The sequence below is a fragment of the Vulpes vulpes genome, chromosome 16, assembly GCF_048418805.1.
Source record: "Vulpes vulpes isolate BD-2025 chromosome 16, VulVul3, whole genome shotgun sequence".
NCBI lineage: Eukaryota > Metazoa > Chordata > Mammalia > Carnivora > Canidae > Vulpes > Vulpes vulpes.
Window position 1 is genome coordinate 95762978 of NC_132795.1, and position 17637 is coordinate 95780614.

At 42.9% G+C, this 17637-nt stretch overlaps 1 protein-coding gene across 1 annotated transcript; it reads right to left on the reverse strand.

Moving 5' to 3' along the window:
- Nucleotides 1–1221: 1221 nt before the first annotated feature.
- On the reverse strand, nucleotides 1222–16829 carry DNAAF10 (dynein axonemal assembly factor 10). The gene is made up of 7 exons (XM_072741620.1): nucleotides 16156–16829; nucleotides 13549–13679; nucleotides 10918–11019; nucleotides 8654–8769; nucleotides 7897–8031; nucleotides 5213–5310; nucleotides 1222–2131 (listed from the first exon to the last, which is right to left on the reverse strand). Exons 3-7 carry the CDS (start codon nucleotides 10967–10969, stop codon nucleotides 1924–1926), a joined length of 609 nt encoding a protein of 202 aa, XP_072597721.1. The 5' UTR covers nucleotides 10970–11019; nucleotides 13549–13679; nucleotides 16156–16829; the 3' UTR covers nucleotides 1222–1923.
- Between the last annotated feature and the right edge of the window lie 808 nt (nucleotides 16830–17637).

Sequence of the window (17637 nt, forward strand, 5' to 3'; positions counted from 1 at the left end):
CACTGGGCCTTGCTGTCGCCTGCTGCCCCCCAGCTGCCCAGCCAGCTCCCGGAGCCGTACAAGGTCCCGTCTCATAAAATCCCCAGCGATTTTGCTTCTCTGGTGTTTCTGCTTCTCTATAAACGCCCCCAAATCCTCCTAGTTGGGCCGCGTTAGTGCAAGGCACGCGGGGCCTGACGCCAGCACGGCCCGAGCCCACCGAGCCGACCGTGGGCCCGCACGAGGCCCGCACAGAGCTGTCCACGTCCCGGGTGCTGAATGCGCAGTGTAGGACGTGCAGCTGCAGGGACCGCGGGGAAGGCCACTCGCATGGCCTCGGGGACAGGGATTCCCTCCTTGCTCTCTGGGGCCGTCCCCCACAGGTATCCCCGCGCCCAAGAGGAGGCTCCAAGGCCCAAACTCAGAGCAGACACGTGTGCGGCATCACCAACATTTTTTATGGCACAAAGGACAATACTGCAAGGAAAACACGGAAAGGTGATTTAGGAGGCTCAGCCTCTGAATTGGGAGACATCGGAGGCACATCGTACCAAGTTTATTTATGTTTTCCTTTGTAAGGATGCACAAGAAAAAAACCACGTATCTAAGTTTAAAAGAACATCCAGTGCATAGTGAAGAAACGCTGAGTGATGAGAAGTGTGTATGGGCTTTGGGGGCAGCATTTTCCTTTCCCAGTGGTGGGAGATCGATCACCTCACAGTCCATGGCAGATTTAATGAAACAGAAGTAATTATTGTTCTTGACTTAAACCTAATTGCACCACCCAATACACGTTTCCTAAAAGAGAATTCCGTATTTTTTATTTTTCTTCTATAAATGAAAAACAAAACAAAGTAAAACAAAACAACCCAGCAGGTACAGGTTTTAAATTCAGTTTCAGTTTTACTTCCATAATTATGACTGCAGCAAAAAAACCTCTTGGGGATTTTTTAAAAGGTCAATTTTCTGAATTTAATACTCCAAAACACTGAGTTTCCAAGCACCCATAAAGTCACAGGACTCTTACATATTAAAGTGTTTTAGGTGCTCCGACTCCTGAGTTGAGGGGGGGGAGGGTAGGCTTAAGGAAGGCGTGATAAGGTGAATGCCTGAGCCGAGCCAAAGATCCGGTGAGCACGATGAAACCGTGGGTCAAGAGGTACTTACTAAGCATTTATAGAGCAAAGAAGTGATGGTGTTGGCCTTATTACTACTGTTACATGAACAGAATCAAAGCTTCCACAGATTTCACAAACAAATTTATTTATAAAATATATGAAAAGATTTGACAAAAAAATAAGGCTAGAAAACCCCCATAATCTTCTACATCTCAACATCACTTACCAGCCAATAAACAAGTCTAATTTGACTCCTGTTTTTTAGATAAAAAGAGGTCACTATAAATATTCACTTGGTAAATGATATTTTGTTTTAGGAGTCTTACAGCTGAAAACAGTTACCAAATCTAGTCTGACCGTGCCGTTTCAGTATTTTATAAAGTAATAGTCTGTTCAGAAACTTACTGACACTGAAATCTCTCAAAGTATATTTATGAAGGTTAATTCATGGTACTTTTACCGAGACTGAACTATTTGAAACCAGGTATTATGGTAAAATATGTAACTCTGGGGTCGAAGAACAAATTTAAAACATGTTTAAATGCATAAAAGTACCAACTTTTTCGTAGAGATGGAGGAGAGATGAGCAGCGCCGGCTCTGGAGACAGCGGTCCCCCCACGCTGCAGCAAACCAGTTCGAGTCCGGTGGATGGAACACACCTCTCGGTGTTTCACACCCGGAGGGAGGCGGGTCTGGACGTTTGCACCTGGGGACTGTTTTCATCCATCAAATCCAACTCTGCTCAGTGAGGGCCAGAGGATCCCCGGGCACGTCCTAAATACTCTGAGCGTTCCTCCGGAAGGTTTCAGGTCCTAAGTCTTCGGATCAAATTTTATGGAGTTTTGTAACGATCAGTACTCTTACCATTTGATCAAAAGAACTGCAGATGCAGAGACCCCTTTTATCTGGACTCCAGTCGAGACTGGAAATGGGCTGGGTAGACAAGGTGACGTTCTGTAGGAGGCTGACGGAGCCCGCAACTCCCATCTCGACTCCCTCAGAATCTTTCTTTGACCTCTGAATAGGGTACTCACTGCAAACAAGACGGAGTGGTAAGGACAGAGATCCTAGTGTTCTCCACACCGTATTTATACACATACAGTCCAGTAGCTCCATTTTTATTTCTCTGCTGGGTACTCAAGCTGATAAGGACTTAAAGAATCTCTCCATGTTGCGTTTTATACAAATAGACACTATTTCAGCCTCAGCCTCATCCCCCAAAATATAGCTTTAAAAAAGAAATAAAGGGCTCGGTTCTACTAAAAACTTTTAAACATCATCTCTGCTCAGCTTGAGCCTGTATTCTCTTTTATTATAAAGTTCTAGGTTGACCTAGCCTTATTTATTAAACTTGCTTGGTGTTCCTGATAATCCTTTACGCAGTCCTTCTCTAGATCCGGCTTCCTGGACACCACAGGCAGCGCAAGTGCAAAGGCAAAAGCTGTAAGTAACACTTGCGGAACGTCGCCTAAGCACTTCCAGAATGAGCAGCAGACTCTGTTCCTAACTGTCGAGCTCTATGACACAGACCCAAGCCCACAGACCTTGTGTGTACCATTGCCACGGAAGCATGCTGCTAGGAGACTTTAGATCTTAAAAAAAATCATTGCTTTAAAAAAAAAAAAAAGCAATTCTAAGAACATTTTTTTTTTCAGCTGAACATATAAATTCATAAAATAAGTAGAGCTGAAGGTTAACAACTATAAATACTATTTGGTCTAGATTTGAGAAGGGGGAAAAGAAGTTCCTAGTGAAAAACAGGAATAATCTTCCTCAGAGGGGCTCTAAAGCCTGTTCGGTACCGACCATGACATTACCTTCATTTCCTCGATGCTCACAGAGGCCAAGAGTGTGAGAGGGACAAAGCAACTCAGAAGCAGAGGAGAAACACAAGTGCTAGGCAGATCCCTACTATTCTTTCTTCTTCTTGAACCATACAACCTCTTTTGATTAAAAGGAGTAAGACATTCAGATGATGACACAGTTTACAGAATTTTTTCATGTCTCTTGGCAAAGGATGCAATTATTTAGTATTTAAAACAAAGATTTTTTAAGCCTTCTATATTATCTATTAAAGTTTTAAGAATGTATATGCATGTGTGTGGGTTTTAAATACACAAAAATTGGATGAAGAAGATGTAGTATATGTGAGATGTAGTACACACACACACTAAACTACTACTCAGCCATCAGGAAAAAAAAAAAAAAAAAAAAAAAGAAATCTTCCCATTGGGAAAGACGTGGATAGAGCTAGAGGGTGTTATGCTACGTGAAATAAGTCAATCAGAGAAAGACAATTATATGATCTCACTCATGCTGAATTTAAGAAACAGAGGATCATAGGTGAAGAGAGGAAAAAATAAGATGCAATCAGTGATGGAGACAAACCTAAGAGACTCTTACCTCTAGAAAACAAACTGAGGGTTGCTGGAGGGAAGGGGGCGGGGGGTACCTGGTGACGGGCATGAAGGAGGGCACAGACTGATGAATCACTGACCTCTACCTCTGACACTAGTAACACATTATATTAATTGAATGTAAATAAAATTTTTAAAAAACCAAATACACACAAGAAATCTGCATGTTGGAGTCCATCCACTGAAAAAACAATCTCTGATTTAACTAGATGAAGTGCTCTAGGAACTCTCAGGTACTCAGTAATTGTAGAACAACTACATTACTACTGAGGGAGACTGGCAAATGGAAAGAAAGCCAAATATCATGCTACTTAAACCCAATCTCTTCTGCTGGTGTAGTAACAACTCCGACAGCAAAGCTCCTAACCAATCTGAAGAAAGACACCCCCATTATCTGTTACGATGAAGATAAAAATTCATATCGAGATAAGCTTCAAATTTCTGATTACATACAAGACCCCACTTTATACTGTCGTCAAAAATTCTAGCTGCAGAAACGTTTGCACGTCGCATGGAATGTGGCTGACAAAGGAAACTGGAAGGAATTCTTCAGGGAAGGAGCCTGAAGAGCACGGTCCCCGCAGGATACCGATGGGCCCCGCTCGGCTCACCACGGGGCCGGAGCCCTGGGCTGGAGGCAGCGGGGAGGGACGGTGGGCAGCGTACCAGGCAAAGGGAAGCCACCAGTGGGCTGTCCACCGGCTGTTCTCCCGGAATTCTTACGGCTTCTCCTCTGCTTCTTACTAACAGAAACTATACAGTCTTGACCGAAAACATTCACTCTCCGGTTTTGGTCAGCTGGATCCCTAACGCTTGAACCCTTCCCACACGCAGCCCCGTTTCTCAGACTCCCTGCTAGCTCCTAACAGCAGCTGATAAATAGACGAGTATTTCGCACATGGCAAAGTCCCAGCCGTGCTGAAGAGTGTTCTTATTCGTGTGTCGTTAATCAAACGTTACTTTTGAAATATCCTTTCATTTGTGTGTTGTTGGGTTTTTTGCCTTTAGTGATGGAGAAAGAAAAAACATTAACTCTCAACTTTTATCAGGCCCTTTAAATGACCGCTGACCTGGTACGTGCCACCTGAGGGCCCGGCACGCCGAGCAGAGCGGCAGCTGTACCTCGCCCTCGCCCTGCCCGCCGCACACAGCCCACTCGACGGCCAGGCTTTCCCTGGACGCCATCAGGGGCCTCGGCACTGTGCTGGTTCCTTCACAGCAATGGGAGGTGAACTTGGGCAAGGGAATTATCAGGATCTAAAATAAAGAATTCCAACCGTCTTTGTATTCTTAAAAGGCAGTGTTCTAGCAACCAGAATGATGTTTCAAAAGCCTTTGTTCAAATTTTTCATAGCAAAATTACAAAAGAAAACAAACAATGGAAACCTAGCAAAAAGTATGATTTTATATCTATGAAAAGAACGATTCCTACATTACCCTGCTATATGGAAGCCACAACTAAAATGCCCAATATCTTTAGTGTGTCTAAAGAATGTTAGTGTTTACTAAGTGTAAAATAAGTACATTAATTTTTTTTAAAAGCTGGCAAAATAACACTTACGTAATATCACTTAACTTAAAATCACATCAAAATGAACGAAGTCAAAGGAGGAAGAGAGACAACAAAGTTCACTCTACTCCTACCTTCCACCCACCAGTGACTTAAAAAGGAGCAACGTGCGCGGGCAGAGACTTACTACTTCCAGAGGTGAAGGCTGCCGGCGCCCCCGGCCGTCAGGAAGAGCTCTCGGTTCTGTGGCAGGTGTCGGACCTGCCACACAGTTGATTTATGGGCCTAGACAGGACAAGAGGCAAACAACTAGTTTTTACATTTACATGATAAAAAAGACTGCGCAAATAGAGAAACTCTGCAGGAAAAAATTGTTTTACTAGAATTCAACTGTTATAAAAGTAGTTGAAGTGTTTCCGGCACGTGTCTTTGTAAGGGCTACAGAGATTACTACAGAGTCCCTCACAAAAAGCATCATTTTTCTTTATTGCTTTATGAAACAAAGTTCTGGTGGATTAAAAAAATGTTATCAGATTAAAAGTCCATATAAGTTTATAGTACCATAATTGTGCAAATCGATTTCTACACATTTAAATATCTCTAGCTCACTCTGAGGGAGAAGAAAAACTCAAAATGCAAATACATATACTTCATCCAAAGGTGAAAAAAGTACAGGCTGAATTTCTTTTTCAAAAACAGTAGACTTTATGCTTTAGGGCAGCTTCAGGTTTCCAGCAAACTGAGTGAGAACTACACAGAGTTCCCATATACAGAATGAATTTTAATTTAAAGCTCCCAGAGCCTTATCTTTATTTTATACCATCTGACTTGTCCAGGCTTCAAAATAAGGACCACAAGGACTTAAAGACGGTGTTTAAGGTCATAATAAGCCAGGGTCTTTATCAGTCATATTAAACTAAAAGACAAAAATGGCACCTGGCAGGTTAAGAGCTTGTTAGCACCTCGACAACAGCTAGTAAATCAGTGTTAATGGTGTAAGAGTCACTGCAAGGAATTTGAGAGACAGCGAGATGGTGGGCGGTGGGGGAGCAGGCAGGAAAGATGGAGGGAGCGGGAGGGAGGAAAGATTTCTGCTTGAGACCAACTAGATCTAGGTAATTCTTAGACACTTCACATTTCAGTAAGCGATTAGTCTTGGCATTTGACTGAATAGTCTTGTAAAAGGATGACCATTAGCACATTAAAATCCCATATTCAAGTGTAAGAGTCCTCAAGTGACTGGGTTCAAGGTGTTAAAACGTATTTCAGTTTATTTCATAGTTTAAGCTTCTCTTTTCTCTTCTGAAAACTGAATAAAAACATACACACACAAAGCAAGAGGGGATGTGACCTCTTAAAATACACTGGCTACGGGGGGACCTGGGTGGCTGAGTGGTTAAGCATCTGACTTTGGCTCAGGTCGTGATCCCAGGTCCTGGGATCCAGCCCTGAGTCAGGCTTCCTGCTCAGGGGGGTCTGTTTGTCCCTCTCCCTCTGCCACTCTCCCTGCTTGTGCTCTCTCACTCATGCTCTCAAATAAATAAAATCTTAAAAAAAAAAAAAAAAAAAAAAAAAAAAACCACTGGCTGAGAAACGTGTTACAATTGCATAAGAGTCCATTTAAAAAAAAAAAAAAGAGTCTATTTAATAAAATGCTTTAAGCTGCTGATAGGCACTTACTATATTCTGAAATAACAAGGCAAAAGATACTGTAACTTACAGCTACATTGTTAAGAATTTAGTTCATCAGGCAGTGACAGCAATTTATATGCAGTAATAATAATAATTAGCAGTAATAACAAAATAAGACAAGACAGGAAGGTTTGAGAAGTGCTACTGAATCCGTGATGGAGGGAGAGGGAGCGAGAGAGTAAATGTTTAGTTCCTGAGCAACTTACAAGTTTTAATCTTATGGAAACTACAAACCTGTAACGGATCTTTACTTCCACATTCAAGGAAGGTCGGAGTCACATTCCCAACCCTCTGGCAAATGACAGGGCATTTCAGCTTGAATTTTATGCAATCCCCTTACTCCAGGCTTCATCATCTTGTTTTTTTTTCTTTCTTTAACCAGTTTCTTCCCTGCGATCTGCTTTCTTGATCTATTTTTGATGTCGTAATACTGTACGTTTCCTTCTTTTTAAGATTTTCTTTATTCACTTATTTGACAGAGAGAGAGAACAGGGGGAGGGGCAGGGGGAGAGGGAGAAGCAGGCTCCCCGCTGAGCAGGAGCCCCATGCAGGGCTCCATCCCAGGACCCCGGGATCATGACCTGAGCCAAAGGCTGATGCTTAACCGACTGAGCCACCAGGTGCCGTGGATGTTTCCTTCCAAGCTACTCAAATACGTCTGGAGCAACGTACGGTACGTATATGTGTAAATGAGTGACTAAATAAATAATTTTTCTGAATCTACTATGTGCCCATGATTAATGGTTTGAATGATTTCACTTAATATAGCAAACCGGGATATAAAATGAAATGAAATAACATATACGTGTTGATATGTTTTGAGAAGTATATAATTAGATATTAACACAAATATTATATATTTATTAGAAAGCATAAGGCTACATTTTGTCGATGCAGTTCTTACCATCAGCTAGTTGTCTTGTGATTGTTCTTAAACTACAAAATAAGATTCTTAGCCAACTGAGAAGCCTTTATTGTAATCAAGAAATCTAAAATTGATAAACTTTGGGAAAGTACTCTCTGCACAGAAAAACTTGTCAAGTTCCTACAGGAATGCATTAAAAATAGCTCCCTTCACATAAAGACTTGGAAGGAACCTCGGTGACTAATTCTATTTATTAGTCTAAAACAAGCTATGAACATTCCTCTTCAAAGAAAGACGTTTCTCTCCTAACTTACCTTTTCTGAAACAGAAGCAAAACCTTTAGTTGGATGCTGTGTCCTCATATCAAAAACATGAAATTTTCCTTCCAGTGACGTAGCTACCAATTTATTCATACTTATGTCTTTTCTGTCAAACTCCAAGCTGCACACCTGAAATAGAAAATACGTACTATTGATGGTCCAATGACTGTTATTCAGGAGGTTCTTTTAAACGAAGTCAAACAGTAAAATTATCAGTTCATGTGAAAGCATTTAAGTAATCACTGTATCTTTTGAGATCAATCTGGAAACCCATGGGATCTTTCACTGTTTTCATGTAACTTTATTTTCTACCGCCCAGTCAAAGCTGATTTTAAAAAACAGGAAAGAACCACATTCTTCACTAAAGGTCTACAATTCACGACCCCCAAATCTGAAAGTACTTGGGGAGGCTATTACTGTTTCAGGCTTTCCAGTATTAGCAAGCACAGGGCCCGTTACCACCTCACTTCACTATCACACGGCCTCGCCCACAGGGGTCCACAGACAGGCCACGGGGGCTGGTGGCCACCAGGGACTGTCACAGCACATCTCAACGTGTGCTCACTTTCTGAAGAGAGGACCCCTGATGAGAATCATTAAATTCTCAGAGGGCTGAACAGCCCCGAAGGTTCAAAGCCATGGGCAGGGGGATGCCTGAGATGAGCCACAAGGGGCGCTCTGCTTTTGAAGTAGTTCGGAGGTGGACAAAAGCACGCTCAGACCACCCACACAGAAGCCAAGTGTACGTTACCCCATTTTTTATGTTGGTCTCCCACCGCAAGGACATATTTCTCAGATCAAACAGTTTGATGTCGCCATTGTCGTAGCCAGCACAAACAACACGCTCCTCTTGATTGTAAGCATTGCCTGGAAATCAAGACGCATTGCGGGTCTTTAGGAAGGCTCGTCTGAAGGCTGCTGAAATCACGTCGTAAAACACACATATAACTGGTACCAAATCAGACCAAAAAACCCACAAGAGGCCAAATCTCGAGTTGCCAACCCTGAAGGGACGTCAGGATTATTAGGCTGGCTATCTGATACTGGTTTTTGAGTTTTTTTGTTTTTTGTTTTTTTAAAAGCCTCCCTTGCTGAGGTTCTCTAGTGGAGGGCTGACCCTTCACTGGAGTCTACGTAGAAGCGCCCTTCCTTCTCTGCCAGACCCGCACACGGCCGGGTCGGTTATGTCCAAACACAGCAGCTTTGGGTAGAAGAACTACAGCTGTGCTACGGTTGCTTTCTCAGACAGCAACTACATTTGGACGCAAATAGAAACAACCTGAAAACTCCTTCATTTTACAAAATGTCGTCTGGTGTTCTCTTTGCATGGAAATAAATCTGAACTGGTAAGTTAACACACTGTGATCTGTGCGTAGTTGTAGGAACGATCACAGCTGCAGTAAGACTGTAACCTGAGGTTCAACTCATCCTGCGTGGATCCGGGGGTGCTTCTGGAGGACCTCTGGCACTCCCCTCTCCCCGCCACACACCACCAATTTGATCTTCCTCAAGTTCTGGTCATATCTCATCCCCACAAAAACTCTCAAAAGTTCACCTCCGTCTCCAACCATCTAAACACTCCTGACTTCGGAAAGGCTACTCCCGCCACGGTTTCCTTCAACATATGTTCTTGGGCACATTTCAGGCTATTCCCCAGGCTTGACATTTCCTCCCAACTTCAGTGATTCAAATACTATATATACTTGGCCTGGGGTCAAAATGTTCTTCCTCCATAGCCACCTGTCCCTCGAGATGCCTTCTATATTCATCCACACCTCTTGTCACCTTTTATCATTCCCACCCTGTAGCATCATTAGCGTAGATGTCATACCCTCTTTACTAAACTATAAGCTTCTTGAGGCAAGACTGGGAATCTCTCACCTCTGCATGTTCACACTGTTCTGCATGTACCTGACATTCATAAAAGAGTCAGATCAATTGTTTTTCAAACTTAATGTCCCAAATTTAAAACTGCACTTATGTCCCTTAGATCAAAGATGAAAGGCATTAATGGACCCACAGGTAATTACATTTTAATTATTGTATCAAATTTTAGATGATGATTCTAAATACAAATTCTGAAATTTCTCCCTAGAGTGTACATGCACTAAATTTATATATTATTGCTCATAACATATAAACACAGTAATTCCCATACAATAACTTATTTTTTTAATTGGAAATCTAAGACTTTCCTCTGATTAAATAATACTGCAATTTTTAAACAACATATAAAAGTTAAATAGTTCACATATACTATTAAGTCGCACTTTTAATGCCTGTTATCTACACAAGATTATGCAAAGAAACAGAAGAAAGAACATACAGATTTCCAACTAAGTATGATCCGTATCCTTTAGGAGCAAAAAATATTTTAATTATGGCTGTCAGCAAGAGAGATACTAGGGCACACATCATTTAATCCTACAAAGTCAATGTGCATTTTAAGTAATAGTAACAGAGGAACATAAGTTATCAAATGATAAATAATTCTGTAACGGCATAACGATGTTCTAGAAAATAACACTGTGTCGAGTATAACGTGAGATCTGTTGGGTCACCATTTGATTTTGAGACTCTGCTTAGCTCCATTAATGGCATTTGGCTCCAAACCAGATCAACATTATCTAGTTAAACAGAAGTGTGTAATAGTAGCAAATATTTTGAGCACTTAATAATTTAAGCACAAGTCTCAGCACTTTCCATGTATTAATTCACTGAATCCTCATAATGCTATTAGGTAAATTCTATTATTAGTTCTGCTTTATAAGTGAAGAAGCTAAGGAACAGAGAGAAGCTTGGTAAGTTGCCCACTTCACTCAGCCAAGAAATAACAAAGTGAGGATTCAAACCGAGGCCCCAGAGGCTGACATTAATAAGCACCGTCTCTATCTGCCTCAATACACTATCAGAACAATCCACAAAGCAGACTGTAAGGAGACTATTGGGAATTTCTTGAAGCACTGCGCTTTTCACCATCTGATACCTCAAATGCAAGGTTCTTCAATAATTTACCAAATGCCACAGTCCAACAGTCCCTCTTGTTTTCTCCTTGTACAGGTTCCATATTGGCAACAGGATCATCTTTTTGTCTTGGGTCCCACACCTTCACAGTGCCTGTCGTACATACAAGTGAGTTGGCAAAATTCAATAGTGATTGATGACATTTCTTCATTCTCTTCCTATGACTTCCTGTGTCTGTGGCGATACGACAGACCACAGAACACTCGAAGAATACTCACATATTTCTGACTTCCACTTGGGCAAGTTGTATTTAATACCAGACATAACCCCTATGTTATTGTCAGACTCGATGTCTAAGTTAATAGATACAGAAAAGCCAACAGCTGTTCTGAAGTTATCAACAAGGTATGAATGACAAAGGAAACATAAAAGTTATTAATTCAGATTATGTCTTATTTTCTTTGAGCCTAAACCTAATACACTGGTTATTTAGAATAATATCAGTGTCATTTCCATTTTTTTTCCATACAACCCATGTAACCGTTGGCATTTTTTTTATACAGATGAATAAACTCTAATTTTTACAGTTACGATTTCTTATATGGGTTTATAGAATACTATCTCACATACAATTAAGTTTAATTTCCCTGGCAACAGAGATGAGGGAAATATTAAATAAAATTAACACATACGTCTTCTCAATGCTTCTCCTTTTAATGCAAATTACAGGACTACTAACTAAACTCCTCATTGCCTATGAGAAATACAAATGCATTTAATAAAATGGCTAAGAGGCAAGTACTTGAGAGACAACAAGAAAAGGGTAAAAAATCCTTAAAAGAGATAATAAACTCAGGAAAAGGAGAGATATCCCACTAGATTTATCTCCAAGGATAAAATAAAGTGTGTCATTAAAAAAATTTCTCACAAATGTGATAAGAGGTTATTATATTACTCTAGAGGGTTCATACAAATTATTATGCTAGAGGGCTCATACAAATTGATAAGATCCATATGGAATTTGCAATAGTTAAATGAGCAAAGAACATAAATGGACAATTCACAAAGCAAAACTAACTGACAAATACAGAAAGTTAAATACAGAAGTTAACACAAATTGGAATGGACTATGATTTTTATCTATAAAATTGCGGGGGGGTGGCGGGAAGGAAAATCAATGCCGGTAGGGTAGACTGGAAATCCACCTATGGTAGTGTGGAATGTACACGGGTACTTTGGAAAGTCTGACAGTAGATTTTAAAAATTAAGAAAATATGCTAATTCTAAGAAAGTTATATACATGATGATACTCATTCCTTCATTATTTTTTTTTTTTTTTTTTTTTTTTATGATAGTCACACAGAGAGAGAGAGAGAGGCAGAGACATAGGCAGAGGGAGAAGCAGGCTCCATGCACCGGGAGCCCGACGTGGGATTCGATCCCGGGTCTCCAGGATCGCGCCCTGGGCCAAAGGCAGGCGCCAAACCGCTGCGCCACCCAGGGATCCCATTCCTTCATTATTTTAAGGCCACTCTCCTAAAACAATAAACAAAAACTTAACACAAACTGAATGCTTATTAACAAAGACATGGTTAAGGACGCCTGAGCTACACGCACAGTGTAGTGACTTTCACATAGTCATTAGAATGGCAGTGATGGAAACGGCAACATCTGTGTATGACAAAACACAAAATTTAAAAAGACAAAAATCATATCCACACTGACAGCTATACAAAATTGTAGATGAGGCTAGAAAGGAAAACAAATCTAAGGGTTATGCTGCTGTGGAAGACTTAATGCTAATTTTCCTTCTATATTCCATGTGACTTTTATGATTAAAAGGAATAACTTATTTCTAAAACACTCTGAATAAACTCTTAGAAAAATATATTTCACTTTTCTTTTAAAACAATTTCCTCATGGTCTTGAGCAGCCATTAAAAACCAGCCAAACTCACTAAGGTGCCAAGTATTTTATGAGGAAGCAAATTCTGACTCCCTTTACAAGCGTAAAGGGAGGTTTACCTCTGAACACCAACAGACCTGTCCCCTTAGGAACCGCAGGGTGGACAAGTAAAGTTGGTGCCCTCGGATCCTCCTACAATGCTCGGTGGAGGATCACAGACCTTCGATGTTCAACCGGCTGTCAACACGACAGTTTTCACAAGTACTAATTCTGCTTTTCAAAAAAAAGAAAGTGAGGGGCGCCTGGGCGGTTCAGTGGGTTGGAGCATGCAACTCTTGATTTCGGCTCACGTCGTGATCTCAGGGTCGTGAGATCAAGCCCAGTGTTGGGCTTTGCACTGGGCGTGGAGGCTGCTCAGATTCTCTCTCTCCTTCCCTCCGCCCCATCACAAAAATGAAAAGCTGCCTCCCACCCTATATTGTCAGCTGCCTCAAAAACCTGTGAGGAAATTTTAAATCTTCAAGGTTCATAGGAAACAGTGGTAGTAGTTGAACTAGCTCCAAACTAAAATGGTAAGGGCTATATGCCTCTGTCTCAAAACACCTAGAAGTCTGAGGCAGTTGAGGGATAAGCAATTCAACTTGCCTATTAAATAAGTGTACCATTAGATTTAAGGAGCCAAGGCTACTGAAGAGGATTTTCACATAGAGAAGATAAACTGTTGCACAAGGATCTAAAGAAAAAACACTTTTAAATACACAGAATGCTTTAACTTACCATCTCGGCTGCCAGTCACAATTTCAGGCGCACCTTCCCCGATTCCCAGTCCACCTACGCCATCTATGGTATTTATAATTTCTTTATGGCCCTTTACGGAATATACTGGGATCTCTGGAGCTTCCAAATTCCTAGACAACAGAACACAGCCTCTTATTTACTCCACGAGGCCCACACATTTAGTCCATTACTGAAATTTAAGAATGCACATCAAATTTAGATTTTTGTTTAAAAATAAGGGTTTCAAAAAAAAAAGGGGGGGTTTCAAGTATGAACATAATTTATACATTTACTTCCAATATTTTGTCTCCTCTTTAGCTACTGTCAAGTCCTCAATGAGAACTGCCATCATTCAACTTGCAACTCTAAGTCCTGAGCCCACTTAGTGATTCTTGGAGATCATTATCTAGGGCCTCTGCACATGATTTACCAGGTGAGCTTGCTAATAAATGCAGATTCCTGGGCTCCTTCCCAGACGTAATGGAGGAGGAGCCCCAAATCTTCTGACCCTTTGGTCCACTGAAGTCTAATCATCACTACTTTGAACACAGAGTAAGTTCAAAGTAATTCAGAATGTTTCCAAAATAGGCCTTGCTAGTCTGATCTTGAGATCTTTTGGAAGGATAAAATATGAATAGTGTTTTTTTTTTTTTTTTTTTTTTTTTTTTAAAGATTTTATTTATTTATTCGTGATAGAGAGAGAGAGGCAGAGAGAGAAGCAGGCTCCATGCACCGGGAGCCTGACGTGGGATTCGATCCCGGGTCTCCAGGATCGCGCCCTGGGCCAAAGGCAGGCGCCAAACCGCTGCGCCACCCAGGGATCCCCTGAATAGTGTTTACTTTGCATACGCTTCCTCCTTTATGACGTACTATTTTCTCACTACATTCCATACTATTTTCCAGATGCCTGGGTGGCTCAGTGGTTGAGCATCTGCCTTCGGCTCAGGGCATGATCCTGGGGTCCTGGGATGGAGTCCTGTGTCGCTTCTCCCTCTGCCTGTGTCTCTGCTTCTCTCTCTTGTGTCTCTCATGAATAAATAAATTAAATAATAAATTCCGTACTATTTTCATCTAGTTACATATTTTCTTTCTTTTCTTTCTTTTTTTTTTTAGTTACATACTTCTTAGTGTATCATCATGCTGGTCACAATAAATGTAAGTCTGTCTAAATCTAGGTTAGTTAAGAGAGAGGAATGCAGGAAAGTACCTGCTAACTATGAGCGTCTGAGTCTCCCCGAGATGGCAGGCTCAAGCAGGTTATGTTAATATACCCCTTCTCATGCCTCCCTTTTTTTCCTAGAGGCTTTAATCCACATTTCTCTTTAACAAGTCAGTTTTTGACAACTTATACTTTAAAAAAAATAATAATAAATGCAGCTATTCACAAAATGTAATCCTAACTTATTACTAGATTATTATCCCAAGATTTATTAGTAAAATCTCTCTGATTAAAATTTCAGATAGCTCAACCTGGTTAAGAGATGTTTACCTTTGTAGCATCACTGTGAAAGAATCAGACTAAATAGGACTGAGGTTCTACTTAAAAGAACTGCTTTGACAGACTTTACGACACTGCTTTTTATAGCATGAAATTGTAAGACTAAACAATGATAGTAAGTCAGTAATACCTATAACTATTCTAGGAGACTCTATTAGGAAGACAGTCAACAGTTATATTTTTTGCATATTCTTATACTGAAATATGTTATTTTAAAAAATAACAAGCAGACTGGCCTCTCCCGATTTCTGTGAAAGTATATGACACAGCATGCAAGAACCGGTGCATTCTGCTAAGTGCTGACTAAGCAGTTAAAGCAAAGGAAGTTAAAATAGCTTCATTCTGTTTTATATTCTAAGAGAGATATTTCAGAGTAACTCAATTAGAAAGCAGCAGATTCTGAGTGAGAATCAAGAAAGGTCACCTTAGAAAACATGAAGCAGAGAAGATGATTTCTTCTAGAACATCACTATATACTTTAAACAGGTAAAATAAGATATTCTTGAGAAAGAATTAAAAGGAATATCAGTTCCTGCAATTTAATTTCAATATGAGGAAATAAATCCAGGTAGAAAATTACAAGCCTTTGGCATAATGATGGTTTTGTTCATTAGTGACAGGTTTACATTGATTTGCTCAACAGACGCGTTCCTGAAAAGTTGTGCTTCGATATCAACTAAAGTATTAATTTTTTTTTAATGAGAGTTCTACATTAAAAAAATCAAAACAAAACCTCTGTGTATCATTCAGTAAGGCTAAGTGTCTTGCGGACACGTAAACAGTATCTAACTGTTCTGTGTCACACGTGTGCGGGGAAGAGCCCTTTACGGACACATACAGGGTAGCAAACGCCAGCACCAAACAGCGAGTGCGGAAATAAATACTGGCAACATCATTCAAAATCTAAAGAAAATCTAATGTATTTTTAAAGAGATTTTGAATATGAAATCTAGAAATATGTACTAAAAGACAATTCTCACATTTTCGTAAACAGTTAAAAATGAACAAGAAACATTTTAAAATTAGGATTCTCCCTTTCAGAGGAAGACTGACGAGGCTATCAAGGAAAATGCCGACCTTGTGTCTTGCTATTGATCAAATCATCTTACCATACATGGAGGTTTCCAGCAAAATCTCCAGTCGCCAAATATCTCTGCTGTAAAGATGCTGCACCGAATGTTCCACATTTAATGGGTTTGGCCTTCTCGATCTTGACAGAGGGAGGGAGAGAGGACAGTCATTGAGGTAAGCAGCCGTGTACGTGGTCCACGGTATTCACGGCTGTTGTAGGGCTTGGATAAGACGCGCAATACAAAAGCATCAGAACATCTTCTGATCAAGTCATCAGGCTCTTCCTCCAGCCGCTTCTCTATGGCCCGAAAGCCCGCGCCTGTCCTGCCTGGGCCTTCCCGGCATCTCCCCAGGAGACGTCCTGCGGCCCGCAGCACCGGACACTTGCCGCAGTTGACGTGCTGCTCCTCCTCGAGGTCCTCAGCGCAGGGGACAACAGGACGCAGGTGCTCGCACCCGACGGCCACGTGCCCCTCACGGCCCTCCCCGGGAGCCCTCTAGACCCAGAGCCCACGTCCCCGCTCTCCCGGGGCCTATGGATGCGGCGAGGTCCGCGGCGCGAGGACCGAGGGCGCAGCTGCTGGTCCGGAGCAGCCAAGAGTCTCCAGTTGCTTTAGGCGGCAGCTGCTCCCCGCGTGCCCGCAGCCCGCAGCCGTGTCGGTGGCCCCACCGCGCACCCGCGCGCTGCTGAAGGGCCGAGCCCCGGGGACCCGGGCGCAGCGGGGGCGCCGCCTTCGGGCCGGGCGCGGTCCTGGGGCGCGGTCCTGGGGCGGGATCGAGTCCGCGTCGGCTCCGCACGGCCCGCTCCTCCCTCCGCCCGGGGCCCCGGCCCCTCTCTCCCCGCGGCCCACACTCTTCCTAGGCTCCTGCTCTAGGCCAGCGACCCCCGGCACATGGGGCACAGCGAGCAGGCCCGCCCCGCCTCCAGGAGGTCCCGCCAAGCAGCGACTCCTCCGACTCCTCCGCGACCCGATCCGCGATCCCCGCACGATCCCCGCACGATCCCCGCAGGCTCCTCACACACCCCCCCCCCCCCCGCCCCCGCGGGGCCTCCGCTCCTCCCCCCACTTCTCTGCTGCCCCCGCCCGCCCCAGCCCCCTGCCGGGCCCTGAGCCCTCCCCGAGTCTGCCGCTGCCTTCGACCCTAGAACTCGGGCCACGTGGGATCAGTCGAGGCCGCCCAGGGCCGCCCGGGGCCGGGACAGCGCGGTCCTGGTCCTGGTCCTGGTCCCGGTCCCGGTCCCGGCCTCCCGCCTACGGCCTGCGGTGCTGGGCTGCCCGCTGCCCCCGGCCGCCCCCGCCCCCGCCTGCCTCCCGCCCAAAGCTGACCTCCCCTCAGCCCTGCGGTCGCACGGCCCTTCCAAGACTTTCCTGCGGGTAATAAGACACGGTCCCCCCTAGGTCCTCCCTAGCGACCTCTTTATCTCACTCGAACCATTTCGCCCTTTGGAACAGAATCTCGAGCCACGCTCCGTGATCGTCGGCGCCTACATGAATTCACACACACACACACACACACAG

Bases quoted from the DNA above. Each gene is read 5' to 3' on its own strand.
- DNAAF10 (XM_072741620.1), bottom strand. From the start codon at position 10,969: ATGGAACCTGTACAAGGAGAAAACAAGAGGGACTGTTGGACTGTGGCA. The intron at 8,770-10,917 runs GTAAATTATTGA...CTTGATTTCCAG, and splicing joins CTGTTGGACTGTGGCATTTG to GCAATGCTTACAATCAAGAG. The intron at 5,311-7,896 runs GTAAGTTAGGAG...TGTCCTGTCTAG, and splicing joins TTGCTTCTGTTTCAGAAAAG to GCCCATAAATCAACTGTGTG.